General features: G+C 40.3%; 1 protein-coding gene across 1 annotated transcript in view; it reads left to right on the forward strand.

Moving 5' to 3' along the window:
- Nucleotides 1-19,457, forward strand: part of LOC137430349 (receptor tyrosine-protein kinase erbB-4-like) — a 724,268-nt gene that overhangs the window by 444,279 nt on the left and 260,532 nt on the right. The window contains exons 8-12 of the mRNA XM_068121152.2: nt 3,367-3,480; nt 3,932-4,058; nt 4,770-4,843; nt 5,083-5,173; nt 9,977-10,176. Of these exons, the coding sequence (XP_067977253.2) occupies nt 3,367-3,480; nt 3,932-4,058; nt 4,770-4,843; nt 5,083-5,173; nt 9,977-10,176 (606 nt within the window). The remainder of the gene's footprint in view (nt 1-3,366; nt 3,481-3,931; nt 4,059-4,769; nt 4,844-5,082; nt 5,174-9,976; nt 10,177-19,457) is intronic.

Here is a 19,457-nt window from a genome sequence, read left to right on the forward strand (position 1 = left end):
ATGGCCTCTAAAGGTGGTTATTTATTTATTTATTTTTTTCCTGGGTGCTTTTTGAAGTGTGTTTGGGGTCATTGTCCTGCTGCAAGACCCATGACCATTGACGGAGACCCAGCTTTCTAACTTGGGTTGAACATTGCGCTCCAAAATGCCTTGGTAATCTCCTGATTTCATGACGCCATGCACTCATTCAAGGCACCCAGTGCCAGAGGCAGCACAGCAACCCCAAAACATCAGTGAACCTCTTCCATGTTTAACTGTAGGGAAGGTGTTCTTTTCTTTGAAGGCTTCATTTTGTTTTCTGTAAACATAGAGATGATGTGCTTTACCCAAAAGCTCTAATTTGGTCTCATCTGTCCACAGGACATTCTTCCAGAGGGATTTTGGCATGTTCAGGTGTTGTTTAGAAAACTCCAGTTGGTCTTTCTCGGCAGTGGGGTCCTCCTGGGTCTCCTACCATAGAATCCACTTTCATTGAGTTGGCGACAGATGGTGTTAGTTGAAACTGTCGTACCTTGTGTCGGAAGGTCAGCTTGAATCTGTTTGGCAGTTGATTGAGGTGGTTTCTCCACCATTCAAACAATCCTTCGCTGCAACCTTCGATCAAGTTTTCTCTTGCGGCCACGTCCAGGGAGGTTGGTTACAGTGCATTGGACCTTAAACTTCCTGATAACATTGCGTGCAGTGGACACAGGAACATCAAGGTCTCTGGAGATGGACTTGTAGCCTTGAGATTGTCCATGCTTGGCTACAATCTTGTGTCTGACCTCCTCAGACAGACAGACTCTGGTTTTCTTTATTTTCTCCATGCTCATTGTGGTACACACTGTGACACAAAACAGCAGAATGACTCCTTTTCTCCATTCAAACTGGTTGAATGAGTGATTTTTATATTGCAGGCACCTGCAACTCATCACAGGTGAGTTCAATTCCAATGTAAAGAAGAATCACCTGCTTGAAATATAATTATTTCTCACAACTTCTCAAAGGTGCCAATAATATTGTCCAGGCCATTTTAGGATTCCTGTGTGGAATAAGCTAAGATTTAGTAATTTTTCAGCTTTTTTGTTTTGTTCCACTGCAAACCAAAGAAGTACATATGTGGATACCAAATGATTTTTTAAATTTCAACAATTTTCTGGAAGAAATGGTGCATTATTTGATAAAAGTATGAGGGTGCCAATATTTTTGGCAACGACTGTATATATGTATCCACTATCAGAGTTACCTGGCGTTGCCCGGAAAATAAATATTCAGTCACGTGTGTGTAGTGGGCTTTTTATAGTCATCGGAAGCCATGCCCCTTGGGCATTCCCCGCTGCCACGCCCCGCTGCCACGCCCCGCTGCCACGCCCCTAGTTAAAATCTGATGCTCCCATGTTAATGATGTGAAAAGTTATCCCCGCCCCCCCTCCCCCCCATGGACACCCTCTTCCCTCTTTAAGTCGCTTCTTTAGGCTGTCCATGAGGCACAACCGAACTAACAGATGTTCACAAATAGGGATATAGAAGATAGATATAGATATAGATATATTTAATGACAAATGAAAAAAATCATTATGAATCAAATATGCAATGACAATTTTTGTAATGTTTTTGGATGATAGGATAACTTATGAGCTATTTTATTTCTGCCTTGACTGATTCTTATTCTCACCACATCTGATAATAAGTTTCCATCTGATGGAGTGACAGCATGGTTGATGGCAACTGCTAATTGTCACCTCTACCATCTGCAATGTGGTTGTTAATGATCTCATGGTATCTCCCTAATTAGCATCCTTGACACAATTCAAACTGCCATCTTTGTTTTAAGCGTCATATTGAAAACCTGACTTCAGTCTCCTCCCCCCTCTACCAAAACCACATTTCTTGATTTGTAACTACAATGCACGTTGCCCAATGTTTATTGAATCAGACGGCTTATAAAATCAGTGGTCATTTTCTCAGATTATTTAGTCATTTTTATTTCTTTGAATATGTCTGACACAATAATATCTCTGCAATAACTTATATCAAAATACTGTAGTTTGATTTGCTATTATTAAGTTCAGGTGACCCTGATAATTTTCAAGAGGTGTGCAAAGGAAGTTAATCTAACTAGCATGGATCAGCTCGCTACGCTCGCCTCACCACACGTCGCTACAGAGGCATGAGCTTGTTTAAACTGAGGATAATGACCTGACGGAACTTGAGTTGCTGTTTTGTCATGATTTACACCAATCATAATACAAACATTTCTTTTGTACAAATGTATTTGTCATATTGGTGATATTATTTATTTGTAAATTATTTGTAATCTAAAAAGGTCCAAGTGGTATAAAGCTCTAAAGTCTAAATGATCAAAGGTCCAAGATGGTCTAATCTCTAATGGGTCTAAAGCATCTTATGGGTCTAAAGCATCCTATGGGTCTTTGGGATTTTAAGGGTCTTTGTGGTCTTTGTGGTCTGTGTCTTTTGGGTCTTTAGGGTCTTTTGAGTCCTCTGCATCCTTGGGTTATTTTGGCTCATCAGGGTCTTTGGGGTATTTATGGGTCTTTGGGGTCTGTTGGGTCCTTTTAGGTCTTTTTGGGTCTTTTGGATATTTTCAGTCTTTTGGATATTTTGGATCGTCGGGGTATGTTGGGTCTTCGGGGTATTTTGGATCTTTGGGGTCTTTAAGGTCTTTGGGATTTTCTGTATCTGTGGGGTTTTCTGAGTTTTGGGGTATTTTGGGTCTTCGTGGTCTTTAAGGGTCTTTAAAGGTCTTCCGGCTATTTTGGATCTTCTAGGTCTTTTAAGGTATTTTGGGGTCTTTATGGTTTTAAGGATATTGGACTTAAATGGTCTTTTATGGTGGGGGACTTAAATGGTCTTTTATGGACTTAGGGGTCTCAGCAGTCTTAAGGGTCGAAAAGTATATTCCAACAGTACGTAATTAATAGACAGGAATGCAACTGCCATTCAAAGAGTACTTAATTAATAGCTATATAGTCACACGGCTTCACCACCTCATGGCTTCACGGACCGTGTTTTTCGGTTTATATATATTTGAAGAAGAAAACGTTTTGGTCACAAATATACATACATACATACATACATGCATACATACATACATACAATACATACATGCATGCATACATACATACATACATACAGTCATACATACATACATAACCATATGCGTTTGCTCCATTCCAATAAGATGTCCATCGATACACTTCCAAAGCAAAAACCTTCACTGAACATCTACCAGTGGCCATTAAAATGTGCTCGGCAACCATTGTGAGCGCATTCGTGTTCGTGAATCGAGCCAAAGCACGAGGGCAAACTGGCTCTTCTCATCCTTCCTTCATCTCATACTCATCCTTTCTTTCTATGTCATTGCAGACAACTTTGTCGTGGACTACAACTCGTGTGTCCGGGTCTGTCCAGCAGGAAAGCATGAGGTGGAAAAGCAGGGAAAGAAAAAGTGCGATCCCTGTGCTGATATTTGCCCAAAAGGTGGACATAACTTGGAGAATGTTAACATCCATAATGGAATCTCGTCGTTTCGTTCGTTTTGCAGATTTCTAAACATTCCAACTCTGAGAATTTTTTTACCCCATTTTTTCCCCCACTCCCCCTCCCCATGAGATATTTTATTTGTTTTGAGTTTTTCCCAAGACTCCATTATTTATATTTTGATCTCGATGCTTTATGACTCTCAAATGTTATTTCTTTGTTTCATCTCGACAAATTATTTGTGGATGATGACGAGGAACTTTTCTCGAAAATTTTGCTACTGCAGATTGCAGTTAGGATCATTGTTTTTTAGTCGAGCTTCCAAAAATGTTGAAGGAAATATCTTTGCTGTTTATTGTTTGGAATTGGTCTCTCAGACTGCTCATCTTATTTAGAATCTGCATTTGTTGCCGCATATTGAGTTAACCTGATTAATTGTGTCTGGGCTCAGCTTGCGACGGTCTAGGTACGGGAAACCTGACCAAAGCACAAACAGTGGACATTACCAACATAGACAACTTTGAAAACTGCACCAAGATCAATGGGAACATTGCATTTCTTGTCACTGGAATCAATGGGTGAGCTGACTGATTACCTACAGCTTTACCTTCCTCCTTAACCACTCTCTATCTCTCTCTCCCTCTCTGCTACTTTATAGTAAAGCAAATAGATATGTTGAAGACCACCAAAATATAGACCACCAAAACCCAAAAGACCATGAAGACCCAAAATACCCAAAAAGAACGAGAGGACTCGATAGACCCCGAAGACCCTTAAAGACCGTGAAGACAAAAAGACCCAAAATACCCGAAAGATCCCCGAGAGGACTGGATAGACCCCGAAGACCCTTAAAGACCGCGAAGACAAAAAGACCCGAAAGATCCCAAAATACCCAGAGGACCCAAAATACCCTTAAAGACCAAAAAGACCTTCAACACGCAAAAGCCACTGAAGACCCTTAAATATCCCCAACACCCAAAGAACCCCAAAGACCCAAAATATCCAGGGGACCAAAAATACCCTTAAAAACCCAGAAGACCAAAAATACTCCCAAGACACCGAAGACCCTTAAAAACCCCATTAGCCCTGAAGACCCAAAGAACAACACCACACACGTCCCGGTGAGGGTATGCAATCTCTGATTGCTCTTTCTTGTTGTGTTTGTAGTGGTGGTACATTGATGCAGCAATATTTTTTTTGAGTGAAGTAATTGTTCAAGGTAGTATACATTTGTTTATCCTCGCTATTACTCTCGCTAGTAATTTTACACCCTGGTAATTTCTTTGCAGGGATGCTTATGAGAAAATCCCACCACTAAACCCTTCCAAGCTGAATGTCTTCCGCAGTGTAAAAGAAATCACAGGTAGCAAGGTGCAAACATAAATGTGTGCACGACACACACACACACACACACACACACACACACACACACACACACACACACACACACACACACACACACGCACGCACACACACGCACACACACGCACGCACACACACACACACACACACACACACACACACACACACACACACACACACACACACACACTTTCTGCATGAAAATGTTTATTTTATATTTTATTATTTGTTCTCTTCAAGGTTACTTAATGATCCAAGCCTGGCCAGAAAACATGACAGATCTACAGGTGTTTGCAAATCTGACAACTATACAAGGCAGGACGTTACACAAGTATGATAAAGCTCTTTACATATTTGCTTTCATAAGGGTACTAATAATGGTTAATTTAGATGTTGTGTAAAAGTAACAAATTGGAAATCGATTATATTGATAAGAAAATGTTTTATTAATGAACATGGATAAAAATTCTATGGAACACGGATAAAAATTCTAAGTGAACACGGATAACATGATCCTGACAATTGCACAAGACTCCCACTGACAAAAATGGCATTTTAAAGCATATTGAATCAAATTGAAAAGGTGAATTATGGTGTGTAATAGGAGAAAGGACAATGTCAAAGGTATTTTGCAGGTTTATCAATGTACAAATGACAATCATTAATAGCAAGTCGGTTTCCTTTTTATAGAACCTTTTTGTTTAATTATATAATTTAATTATTTTAATTATATAATTATTTATAGAATTTATATAATTTTCCTTTGTTTTTCATGCCATTTTAAGGACAAATGCCAGCAAATTCAAAGAATGATTTTCAATTTCATGAACAATGTGAGCCTAATAAACAGAGCTCAGTTCAAACAGTCATCTCAGGTCATCCCCGATCCACACCCATGATCTTTTTTACACTCATTAACCCTCCCCAAGCCCACCTCTTTCTGGGTTTTCACGTGACCCAGTTTCATCCCGTCCTGCTCACTCTGTTCATTTTTAGTTTTATTTCTCCTCTTCCCCAGTATTTCCTTACACTTATGTGATGAAAAAATTGCGGCTGTGCTGTACCCAGCGTATCCACCCCTGTGTCTTCCCATGTCCTTTATCCTTCAATGTCTACCTTTTTGTTGCCCCCCTCCTACTCCTTCTACCACTGCTCTTTTCTGTCTGTTATGCCTCACTCCATTCTGTGTTCTTATTGCACCTCCATGAGCTTCGACTCTCGCGCATAAAAAAATGGAAATAAATTTATGATCAGCCATCATAGATAATTGAGCTGTTGTGATTCATGCATGTGGAGACTGATTGACAACTTTCAGTGTTACTTGAACTACCTTCGGCACATTAATATGATCGATCTGATTCTTGCTCACGACATCCACATTTAAAAACTTCAAAAGTGGACGCTCAGAATCGACTCATGTTTCAAATTTCATCATCGGCTATTATTTTCTCCTGTACTGTTTCTCGTTATATTCACGCTAATATACTCTATTATCATTTATGATTTTGCATTATATAATACATACGATTTGTTTTTGATACATGGGAGCATAAAAATTGCAACCATGTCCAAAGGAAACGGTTCAATTTGGCATTTTTAATATGAAATAGGCAAATCTTAGAAACGAATGAAACCCTTTAAAATTGCCCTTTAGAATCCTTTAGAATTAACCTTTAAAAAGGCCTTTAGAATTACCCTATATAACCCTTTAGAATTACCCTTTGTAACCCTCTAGAATTACCCTTTATAACCCTTTAGAATTACCCTTTATAACCCTTTAGAATTACCCTTTATAACCCTTTAGAATTACCCTTTATAACCCTTTAGAATTACCCTTTATAACCCTTTAGAATTACCCTTTATAACCCTTTAGAATTGCCCTTTATAACCCTTTAGAATTACCCTTTATAACCTTTCAGAATTACCCTTTATAACCCTTTAGAATTACCCTTTATAACCCTTTAGAAGTACTCTTTATAACCCCTTAGAATTACCCTTTATAACCCTTTAGAATTACCCTTTATAACCCCTTAGAATTACCCTTTATAACCCTTTAAAATTACCCTTTAGAACACGTTAGAATTACCCTTTATAACCCTTTAGAATTACCCTTTATAACCCTTTAAAATTACCCTTTATAACCCTTTAGAATTACCCTTTATAACCCTTTTGAATTACTCTTTATAAACCTTTAGAATTACCCTTCATAACCCTTTAGAATTACTCTTTATAACCCCTTAGAATTACCCTTTTATAACCCTTTAGAATTACCCTTTATAACCCTTTAGAATTACCCTTTATAACCCTTTAAAATTAGCCTTTATAACCTTTCAGAATTACCCTTTATAACCCTTTAGAATTACCCTTTATAACCCTTTAGAAGTACTCTTTATAACCCCTTAGAATTACCCTTTATAACCCTTTCGGATTACCCTTTATAACTCTTTAGAATTACCCTTTATAACCCTTTACAATTACACTTTATAACCCCTTAGAATTACCCTTTATAACCCTTTAAAATTACCCTTTAGAACCCTTTAGAATTACCCTTTAGAATTACCCTTTATAAACCTTTAAAATTACCCTTTATAACCCTTTAGAATTACCCTTTATAACCCTTTAGAATTACTCTTTATAAACCTTTAGAATTACCCTTCATAACCCTTTAGAATTACTCTTTATAACCCCTTAGAATGACCCTTTTATAACCCTTTAGAATTACCCTTTATAACCCTTTAGAATTACCCTTTATAACCCTTTAGAATTACCCTTTATAACCCTTTAGAATTACCCATTATAACCCCATAGAATTACCCTTTTATAACCCTTTATAATTACCCTTTATAACCCTTTAGAATTACCCTTTATAACCCATTAGAATTACCCTTTATAACCCTTTAGAATTACCCTTTATAACCCTTTAAAATTACCCTTTATAACCCTTTAGGATTACCCTTTATAACCCTTTAGAATTACCCTTTATAACCCTTTAGAATTACCCTTTTATAACCCTTTAAAATGACCCTTTAGAACACTTTAGAACTACCCTTTAGAATCCTTTAGAACTACCCTTTAGAATCCAGTAGAATTATCCTTTAGAACCCTTTAGAATGAAACACTGTAGGTTATAAAGGTTCTTTTTCTTCATTTATGATGGACAGACAAACATAGCCAAATAGTGAAGCGGTTTCACCGTTTAAAAAAATTAGCACGAATGAGATACTGTATACAGTACTTTCAATCATTCAAGACATGCCACTTTTTTTTTCAATTTCTGGTTTGTGAAATTAATCATAAAATATATAAATGAATTATTATTTATATGTATGCTTCATTATACGTTTTTGGTATCTCTTGAACGAATATGAGTAGCCTACGCACAGTATCTCATTCACATAACTTTTTTTTGAATTGCCAGAGTTTCACTTTGGAGCATTAATCTTACAGATCGTGAAGGTTTTGTAATTCATCATGAAAATCCAGCTGCAAGGCAATCAATACATATTTAATTTATAAATGAGTAAAGGACCTGAAGTGTAAAGAAAATATAGGTACATTTATTGCAGGAAATCTGATATACAGTAGCTTACTTGCAAAAAGACTTTGATAATAAACTCAGCAATTCAAAAGTTCCGTAAACCTCTAATGACTTTAAACAATGAAAGAGGATTAAAAACAACAAGGAGAAAGGCACTCGGTGGAACGTATACCTCCGCCAGGCTAAACAGATTATGTTTTGTATCCCATTGATAGGTTAGATCTGGATCCGATTTGAAACAAAATGTAATCTGCTTGTTCTTGTCACCTAACCAACGCATTCACCAAGTTTTGTCATAACACGTCCACAACTTTTTGAAATACCATGCTATGTATCGTTTTTGGCCAAATCACTCAATGCTGAAAAATCACTTTTGAAGAATTAAAAAATTCTCATATCCGGATCCGTATTCGGATCTTCCCTAAAATCTAATCAATTCTTCCTTATCAAACACCCAAGCCTGGTGTTGGCTTAGCGGTTAGGGTGCCGGCTTGGGATCCGAGGATCCTGGGCTTGAATCCCAGTCGATCGCTGAATTAACCACAGGGGGGTTGACTCAGCCTGTCATCCTTCCGAGGTCGGCAAATTGAGTACCAGTTCACTGGAAATTCCCTGTGTGTCGTAAGAGGCGACTAACAGGGTTGGATGGAAGGAAGGGCATCCGGCCATAAAACATTGCTTCAAAAAAGGGGACCAAGGTGCCCGAAAAAGGCCAACCCCCACTCTGTGGGGAAAAATGGCCTCCAAAGGTGGTTCTTATCAAACACCCAACTTGTCCACCAAGTTTGGTCCAAATCTGTCCATAATTTTTTGAGATATCGTGCTATGCATCGGTTTTAGTCCTATCTTTAAATGGTGAAGAATCACTTTTAAAACTCTAGGTTCCAGATCCTGATTCGGATTTTCACCAAAGTCGAATCATTTCGTCCATGTCATACACCCAACCTCTCCAACAAATTTCGTCTGATACCGTCCACAACTTTTTGAGATATCTTGTTCACAAACAAACAGACAGAGGTGAAAACATAACCTCCATCCACATTCGGTGGTGGAGGTGACTATCTGATTACTTAACCCATAAACAAGATGAAAAGGAAGAAAGTATCTTCTTTCCTTTTTTTTTTTTACAAGATTGAGGATCAGGGTAGAGAGAGGTAATGGAGGATAAAAATGTGAGGAACTGACAGTGGGGCAGCAGTTGATCAATTGGCCTCATTTGAAATCATAATGATGTGCGATGCCACCAGGATTTAACCAGTGGTGCAGGTCTCAAGTACAGGATTTTCATACAAATGCTTTGTTTTCAAACTCGGATTATTTGTTTAATTATGAACTCAGCAGATATTTCGACACAAAATCAAAATTATTCTTCATGTGTTTTTGTGCTTTTACAATTGCATCATGTGATTATAGGCTCCATCATGTGCCTTTGGTCATTTTGCTTTAAGGGATTTTAGAAATACTGTATACTTTGATAGCTTTTGTTTTTAATGATCTCCAAAATTATCGATAATTCTGTGCCCAATCAAAAACATTTCCTTCAACTGCGTGCCACGATGGTGAGCAGTGCATGTCGTGGGCCCTGCGTGCCCGTAGAGGCGTCTCGCTGCTGGTGAGCCTTGTTCCCGGAATAACTTCACTGGGACTATCTTCACTGCGAGAAATCAGCGCCGGCAGTGTGTACCTTGAGAAGAATGAGAACCTGTGCTTCTATCAGACTGTGAATTGGATGCGTCTCTTCAACTCACCTGACCAGATGCACTACATACTGGAAAACAAGCCAGCCAGCAATTGCAGTTAGTCATTCTTGCCCTTGCACACACTTACACGCATGAGCACATTCTCACTCTCACACACTCATATCCATTATGATAATTAGAGTAGCATAGATTGGCATAGTAGCATCCATGATCCTGGCGAAATCGTATTGCGACTGCAGAAATAACCTTGCATCCGGTAACATAGCTGAGATGAGAAGTTGAGAAAACAAAAGTAGGTCCTAATTGTAATTCGTGCATTGCGCCGAATCATTTCGTGCATTTTCTTCGGCTTTATTTGGAACCAGTAAAAACCCATCAAAAATGACAGGTTGGAACAGTTTATTTGACGGTGCAGCCTCGTGAGCATGCCAAAGTCTGAAGCCTCGCCCTAGCGTCAAATGTGCTTATATCTTCTTCATTTATTGGACATCCATGGATGTAAATGAACACTCATTTTACTCTGCACGCGTTGCACATCATGTGCAGCGAATTTCTCCTCCATGCACCTTGAATTTATTGTTATTTTAAAAAACGTTTCTGTACACCACCCTTGAGGCTTGATTTGTAAGCCACCGTCTACAATTCCAATAGAAGAGACATATTTACTCTTTTATGGAGGATGTTTTTCGACTTTGTTTTATCCCCAAAAATAGACTGTCGTGAACACACATTCATGTTATAAGATTGGCCTTTAAAACCTACCCATATGAAGGGGGACAGGCATCTGTACAAACACACAAACTGACATTAAGCCTGGTGTTGGCTTAGCGGTTAGGGCGCAGGCTTGGGATCCTGTGATCCTGAGTTAGAATCTTGGTCGATCACTGAATTAACGCCAGGGGGGTTCACTCAGCCTGTCTTCCTTCCAATGTCGGCAAATTGAGTACCACCGTATCCCTGCGCATCGTAAGAGGCAACTAATGGTTGGTTGGCGTCAGGAAGGGCATCCGGCCATAAAAAAAAACATTGCTTCAAAAAGGGAACCATGAGGTCATGGGGCCCGCATGGCTAACCCCCGCTTTTGCAGGGAAAAATGGCCTTAAAACGATCATTCATTCATATTCATTCACACAAACTGACATTGTGTTTTATATGGTAGATGACGCATACATAAGGAAGACATAGGTGTGTTCATTTGAGGCTTGGCCAACTGGGACCACTTGACTAATCCTTTGATTCTCATCCACTTGTTCACAATTTTTCATGTTCACGATGTTCATCTTCCTTTCTGTTTATATGTCCATATTCTTAAAAACTACACCCGCTAGTGAGTGATTTCATTATGCTGTCCCCCGCACTGTGAGAGATTGTGTTTCACAATTGCTTGTGTGTGTGTGTGTGTGTGTGTGTGTGTGTGTGTGTGTGTGTGTGTGTGTGTGTGTGTGTGTGTGTGTGCGTGCGCGTGTGTGTCGGTCATTGATTATCTTACTATAATTCACCAAATGTCCATCCGTCTGTCCATCTGTCCGTTCCCAGGTACCGCAAAAACGGCTGAACAAATCGCAACCAAATTTTGGGTGGGTAATCCTGGGACCCCTGGAGTAAAATAGGCTATACTGTTTTTCCAATTTCAGCTTTGGTCTCCAGCATTTTCAGGTTTGGACTCCCGCCTAACGTTATTGTCCCGGGTACCGCAAAAACGGCTGCACCGATCGCAACGATACACCTCCATGCCCGTGGGATTCCCACGGGTGACCCCACTAGTCTCCATAATTTGGGTTTCAGAAGGTGGAACAAAGTTCTCCTAGGACTCAAAGTATCCACCCCTGTTTCAGTGAAGGATTGCGATTCATGGGATAAGTTGTGGCGTTGTGTTGTTCTCAGAGTTTTGATCCAAAGGCTCTTTTCAGGATCTTAATGAGCCTCATACAGCCTCCAACTGCAGTTTGTTTGTGGTAATGTTCCCAGGGATGGTTTTTAATATCCCTGTAAGGTTCTTCTTTATCATTCCCATTGCCCCAATTATCACTGGTACAATTTTGGTGCTCTTCAGCTTCCAGGATCTTTTCACTTCATTCTTGAGATCTCAGTATTTGGGCATTTTCTTGATTTCTGCATTATTGACACCAAAGTCGCTGGGTACTGATATCTCAATTAGCAATGCCTTATTTTCCTTTTTGTATCTGAGGACTATATCCAGTCGCAATACTTTGTTTTCTTCATTAATGCTGGCTGGGATCATCAGGTCATATGTGAGCATTATGTCCTCGTTTTCAATGATGGCTTTTGGTTCATGTTTCCATGAGTTTTGTGGAACTGGGATATTGAAATTTCTGCAGATGTGTCAGTGGATTACTCTACATACCTTGTTGTGCCTTTGGGTGTACAGCTGTACTGACATGAGTTTTTTACATCCCGATAGGAGGTGACTCGTGCCTTCTGTTTCTACCTGGCATAACCTACACTTGTTCGATTGACTCAGTCCTGCCATCTTTTTAGATCCATTCGTGTAGTGTCATTGGTCTTGGGCATTAATTTAATGATTCCTTCTCCGGCCCAGTTGAGCTGACCTCTTCTTAGCCATTCCAGTGATCCTTCTTTCTCTATCTTCAATCCGTCCAATTCTTTTTAATATATTTCCCTGCTCTTTTGTATTTCTCCCAGTTATCATGATATATCTGCTGATATTCCATCTTTTATATTTCTTTTGTCTTTTTTTTGCAATAATTGCAACTGTATTTGTTGCTGTTTCAGTTTGGTGTGTGACATCATCTGTTTGCACCTATTTTTGGATGTTTTTTGCAAGGTGAGTGAGAGATACCTTTTCTGGTTTGTTGTGTGTGTGTGTGTGTGTGTGTGTGTGTGTGTGTGTGTGTGTGTGTGTGTGTGTGTGTGTGTGTGTGTGTGTGTGTGTGTGTGTGTGTGTGTGTGTGTGTGTGTGTGTGTGTGTGTGTGTTTGTGTGCCAAGGCCATAACTCTTTTTAACCACTTCAGTTTTTGTGATAATTAAAAATTGGGTCAAAATGTGAATGTGCACACAAATACAAATAATAACGACAATAATGATAATGGTACGTAATGATTCTAATAAAGATAAAAATAAAGATAATAATGCTAATGGTTCATAACGGTAATGATAACTATAATGATACATAATGGTGATGTGATGATGATAATAATGATAATGAAAATGGTATTGGTAATGATAATGTTACATAATTATAATGATAATGGTACATAATAATGATAATGACTGTTTGTGTGTCAAATTTTCAACAAACCTTTATTATGAGAATAAGGAGAAGACAAAATGATAATTGGGTCAAAATCTCACCGGGCAAAGTCACAGTGAGTACAAAAAGGCCTTATCAGCCCATTCACTGTGTGTCAAGCACGACATGCCCCTTTTTACCTCACCTGGAACGAAGTTCAGGGGAGCTTATGTGATGGCGCGTCGTCCGTCAGTCCGTAAACACTTGAAACTTCTTCTCTGAAACCGCTGAAGGGATTGTGACCAAACTTGGCACAAATTAATATTTGTCGTGTTGTGACTAAAGTTTGTTCACGGCATTAAAAAAACTGGGTTCTAAGGGGGTTATCGGGGTCAAATTGGATCCAGGTTTGACCCCCAAAATAGGAATTTGCTTTTTCCTCTGAAACTACACATACAATTTCGATGAAACTTGACCACAACCTTCACCACCCGTGATGTACCAAAGTTTGTTCAAGGAACTAAGAAGATCGCAGTCTAAGAGGGTATACAGGGGGTCAAAGTGGATCCAGGTTTGACCCCCCAAAATGGGTATTTGCTTTCTTCTCAGAAACTATACATGCAATTCCGATGAAACGTGACCACAACCTTCTTCACCCGTGCTGTACCAAAGTTTGCTCACGGAATTAAGAAAATCTGCCCCTTTGGGGTCTACGGGGGTGGGGGGGGGGGGGGGGCGGGGGTTGCCCCCCAAAATAGGTATTTTCTTCTTTGTTTAAAGTCTTATGATTATGTTAGTATGATTCCACATGCTGCGCTGTGTTCTGGCAACCATTGAAATTGGTTTAAAATACCTTTAGTCAGTGTAGTAAGTATACTGTTTATTCTACCAGGTGAGCACCAGGGGTATTTCCCCTATTTTTCTTTTTTATTTAAATTGCTTCCGTGTTTATTTATTTATTTTACCATTGAGCTTCAGTGTCTGTCGAGGCCATAACATTTTTTATATTTTTATCAATTGAGCTTTTGTCATCAAGTATTTAACAAACTTTTATTATGAGGATATGGAGAACACAAATGAATAATATATGCACAATTTTTTTTAAAGCTATTGTTATCATCAAGTTTAGTTTGATTACAAAGCGCCGGATGCGGACGGACTTTGCATTTTGAGATGCTTTCTCGTTTCTGTTGATTCTACAACTGTCTGTGGATTTTTGTCATTTACTGGCATTGTACAATTTTATAAAGTCATAAACGTTTATCATTTGCAGGCAGTGTACAACAGTGGTAAGTGTTACAGTGTATATTTTAAGTACCTTATTGCATGTTTACAGGTACAGGTATCCCCCACTTAACGAAGGGGTTATGTACCTTTATACCCCCTTCGTTATGCAAACCTTCGTTATGCAGAGCTCGTTTTCCATTATAATGGGAACATTATACCTTATTTCCTAACTATAATTTTCCGATCTAAAAGCAAAGTGATATGCCTGGTATAATGATAGTTTTAGTTACAAGTGACATTATAATATTATTATTTACCTAATAATAACACAATAGTAAAGTTAGTGTAATAACATTTACCAAAACAATTGTGAGTCCAATTTTCTGTACGAGGGGGCAGTAGAGGTGGTTTTGGAGATCATTATTTTCAACCTTTTCATTCTGAAAAGTTAATTTTCCCAAGCCTTATGAAAACTTAATCCGAAACCACCCCCCCAGCCCCCCCCCCCCTTGAAAACCAGTTAAAAAGTTAATCTATGGAAAAACGAGCGTATTGTACTTTTATCATTGCCATGGAAGTGACATTGCACACAATCACCAGATATAAAAGCCTGGTGTTGGCTTAGCAGTTATGGTGGCTGCCTTGAGATTTTCAGGTCCTGAGTTTGAGCCACTGTCAGCCATTGAATTAACACCAGGTGGGTTGACTCAGCCTGTCATCCTTCCAAGGTCGGGAAAAATAAGTACCAGCGGACTGGCAATGGGGAGCATTCCATCAATGGCACAGCCGCACCCCCAAAAAATGATGCAACCAAGCAGGCACAGGTTCAAAACAAATCACCACCACCAGAAACAGACACTGTGACAGTTCATGCGCTGTAATGAATGAACACCTTCGTTAAGGGATGAATATTCCAAAATGAAACCATTCATTGCAGCTAACCTTCGCTATGTGAACTTTCATTCAGCAAAGGATACCTGTACTGTCCAACTTCTGTATAAAGCACCCTGGTCATGATGAAAACCCACATAATATAGCACCACATAGCGAGGAAGAGGGATCTGGATTCGGACCTGAACCAAAATCGAATCGGCTTGTTCTTGTCACATAATCAACTCGTCCACCAAGTTTAGTCATAACTCGTCCACAATTAAATTATCCTGCCATACTGTATATCGCTTTTCGCCCGATCTCTCAATGGTGAAGAGAATCACTTAAAATATTAAATAATTATCGTATTTTTGTATACTGAATCGAGGCTCGTGAAAGAGCTGACATTTACTTCACAAACAAATCAACCAGACAAACAAAATATATAAAAAGAGGGAGCGGAAGACAAGGGATGGGGAAGCACACAAACACTTGAGAGCACACAACATTTAAGAGCAGGGAGATGTGTGGGAGGGAGAGGGCTTGGGGGGAGGAGGCGTGGGAAGGGGGGAGGGGAGGTGGGAGAAGTATAAAACACAAGGACACCAAGGACTTCCAGGACAGAAGTTGGTATTTCAAAAAAGTGGAATTGGGGTGAAATTAGCGGGGGTAGAAAAGATCAAGGTTTTGGATGGGGGAAGATAAGAGATGGTGGTGAACAGCCGTTTTAAAGACCTGGAGGGAGGAGTGGGATTGAAGTGAGTGAGGGAGTTTGTTCCAGAGGTGGGAGAAAAGAGGAATAAAGAAGTGAAGGTGAGCAGAGAGTCTTGATTTTGGCAGTTTAACCATAAGAGGGTTGCAGGCAGATCTTGTGCGACCTGTAGGAATATTTGCAGGACAGAGCCCAGAGAGAGCTGGGGGGGCAAGGCCAGAGAGGAGTCGGTAGAAGACGGAAAGACCACCAACCTGCCTGCGGTGAGTGAGTGAGAGGCCCTTGGAGTTAGCTTCATCGCGGGAGATTCCAATGATTCTGAATGCTTTGGTTTCAACAGCGTGAAGACGAGCTAGGTGTGAGGCAGGAGCACCAGCCCAGAGGGGAAATCAGTATTCCATAGCTGCGGATGAAAGCCTTGTATGTGGTGAGGAGCTCAGGTGTGCCAAGGAAGGACTTCGCACGACGTAGGATGCCCAGTCGGCGACTGGCTTTGGAGGCCAGATTTGAAATGTGGTTTTCCCAGGAAAGATCATGGCAGATAGTGAGACCCAAAAGCTTGAGTGACAAAACTTCTTGGAGAGGATTATTCAGAAAGTGGATGGGAGGGTTGTCCAGTCGGTCTTTTCGGAGAGACATCGTAAGAGTGTGAGATTTGTCAGGATTGAAAGACATGTTCCACTTGTTTGCCCAGTCTGTGATTTTGTCCAGGTCTGCAGAGAGTGAGGAGGCTGCAGACTGCCGATCTGAGGGATGAAGACTGGAGCGACAGAGAGTAGAGTCATCAGCAAAGAGGTAGAGAGGATTTTCAAGAGAGTCAGAGAGATCATTGATGAAGACCAGAAAGAGCACAGGGCCCAGAACACTGCCTTGGGGAACTCCAGCCTGAACAGGAAGAGGAGATGAGAGAAACCCATTCAGGGCCACACGTTGACTATGACTAGAGAGGACGTCCGCCAGCCATGCGTGGAGATTTCCATGGATACCAAAAGAGGAGAGTTTGGTGAGCAGAGCGGGGTGCCAGACCGTATCGAAGGCACGTGATATGTCAAGGGAGACAGCTCTAATTTCCTGTTTGGCATTGAGGACCTCCATCCATTGTTGAGAAAGCAGAAGCAGCATGTCCAGAGTAGAGTGACCAGGTCTGAAACCAAATTGATGATCAGAGATCAAGCCATTGGAGAAGAGGAAAGATTTCATTTCTGAAGCAATGATGGATTCCATGACTTTGCTGATAATTGGGAGAAGGCTGATTGGTCTGTAGTTGCTGGGATCTGTTTTTGCACCTTTTTTGTGCAAAGCGGTGATGTTGGCAGATTTCCAAGCAGATGGCAGATGACCTTCAGCAAAAGAGAGGGTGAAGAGAACAGAGAGAGGGAGTGAAAGAGCGGAAGAACAGGATTTTAGGACCCGTGGGCTGATGCCGTCAGGTCCAGTTGCAGAATCAGAGTCGAGGGTTGACAGAAACTTTTCCACCTTGTCAGGAGGAAAGGACACAGAGTCCAGGAGCAGCTGGGTACGACTGGGTACGGTGGGTACAGAGAGGGATGGGTTTGGGACACAAGATTTAGAGGCAAACACAGAGTTGAGGCATTCAGCTTTTTCACGTGCGGAGTCAGCCGTGTGGCCGTTTGAGGTGAGGGAGGGGATGGAGGGGGAACAAACACCAGAAACAGATTTGACCAGACACCACCAGGATTTGGAAGAGGGAGACAGATAAGAGAGTTCTGTCCTGAGAATGGAGAGATATTGTTTCCTGGCTCTCCTGAGGGTGGACACACACTTGTTTCGGGCTTTGTGAAAGGAAATGAGATTTCCTTCCGTTGGATTTGCTTTCCAGGAGACGAAAGCAAGTTGTTTTTGGGCAATAGCCTCACCACAAGATTCTGTGTACCATGGACGGAAGGGTATGACAACTGAAGACGAGATGGGATAAATCTGTGCATGAGAGAGAGCAATTTACTTTGGAAGAATTCCCAGGATGAGTTGATGTCAGAGGCGGTAGAGATGGGAGACCAGTCCAGATGATTGATGGCTGCTTGAAGACCGTGCCAGTTGGCCTGAATGAAATGCCAGACTCGTCGACGTTGAGGAGGCTCTCTGAGAATGGTCAGAGAGATGTCCACTTTAACAAGCACATGATAATCAATATTATAATCAGTATCCTAATCAATATTCAGATCTTCACTAAACTCGAATCGATTCGATATTGTCACACACCCAACCTGTCCACCAAGTTTCGTCCAAGTCTGTCCATATTTTTTTTATATATCCTGGTATATATCGGTTTTCGCCCAATAGATCATTATCCCCCCCTTGAAATCACTCAATCAATAGTCAATAGTGAACTCAATAGTAATTACTCAATAGTGAAGAATATCTTTAAAAACTCTGATTCGGATCCGGATTCTTAATGACACACTTAAAGTTTCGAGTTGATGACACACTTAAAGTTTCGAGTCGATCGCTTTGGTGGTTTGGGAGAAGATGTTTTTTTGGGGGTTTTAAGTTAAATGCAATAATGCTGCCAAACCATGTGACCTATGATGTCATAAATTTAATATTTCATCATAAATGGGTCATAGATCATGTGCATGCAATTTCAGATTTTTAGGATAAGGGATTCGATTAAAACATTCATGTCTGGTATACCACTTCACCGATGATGTCATCATTGTCATGGTTTTGTTTCCCATTGGGAGTACTTGACAATGTGCCAAGTTTCAAATTTTTTCATTCAGCGGTTTCTGAGAATTTTTTTTACATTTTTTGCGTTTAATCCAACGCGACAGCTGGTAAGACTTATGATGCTAAAACCTATGATGCCATACCATGTGACCTATGATGTCACCATTATTACTAAAACATTATATACAGGTGTCGCTCCTACCCTGAAAGTTTCATCTCTCACTCTTTCATTCCGCTTTTCTCCCACCTCTGGAACACACTCCCTCACTCTCTTCAATCCCAATCCTCCCTCCAGGTCTTTAAAACAGCTGTTCTCCACCATCTCTTATCTTCCCCCATCCAAAACCTTGATCTTTTCTACCCCTGTTAATTCACCCCAGATCCACTTTTTTTGAAATACCGACTTCTTTACTGGAAGTCCAAGCAGTGTCCATGTGTTTTATACCTCTCCCACCCTTCCCCCTTTCCCATGCCTCCTCCCCCCAAGCCCTCTCCCTCCCACAGATCTCCCGATGTCTCTGTTCTCTGCTCTTGTATGTATTTAAATGTTTCATGATATTTGTTATATTATATCACCTTTATCTATCAATATTGTTGAAATGAAGATCAAATAGCTGTATGTTGAAATATATTAGAAAAGTCAAAACTTTACATGGGGTGTATTTACT

The sequence above is a fragment of the Myxine glutinosa genome, chromosome 6 (genome assembly GCF_964187855.1).
Source record: "Myxine glutinosa chromosome 6, kmMyxGlut1.1, whole genome shotgun sequence".
Taxonomy (NCBI): domain Eukaryota; kingdom Metazoa; phylum Chordata; class Myxini; order Myxiniformes; family Myxinidae; genus Myxine; species Myxine glutinosa.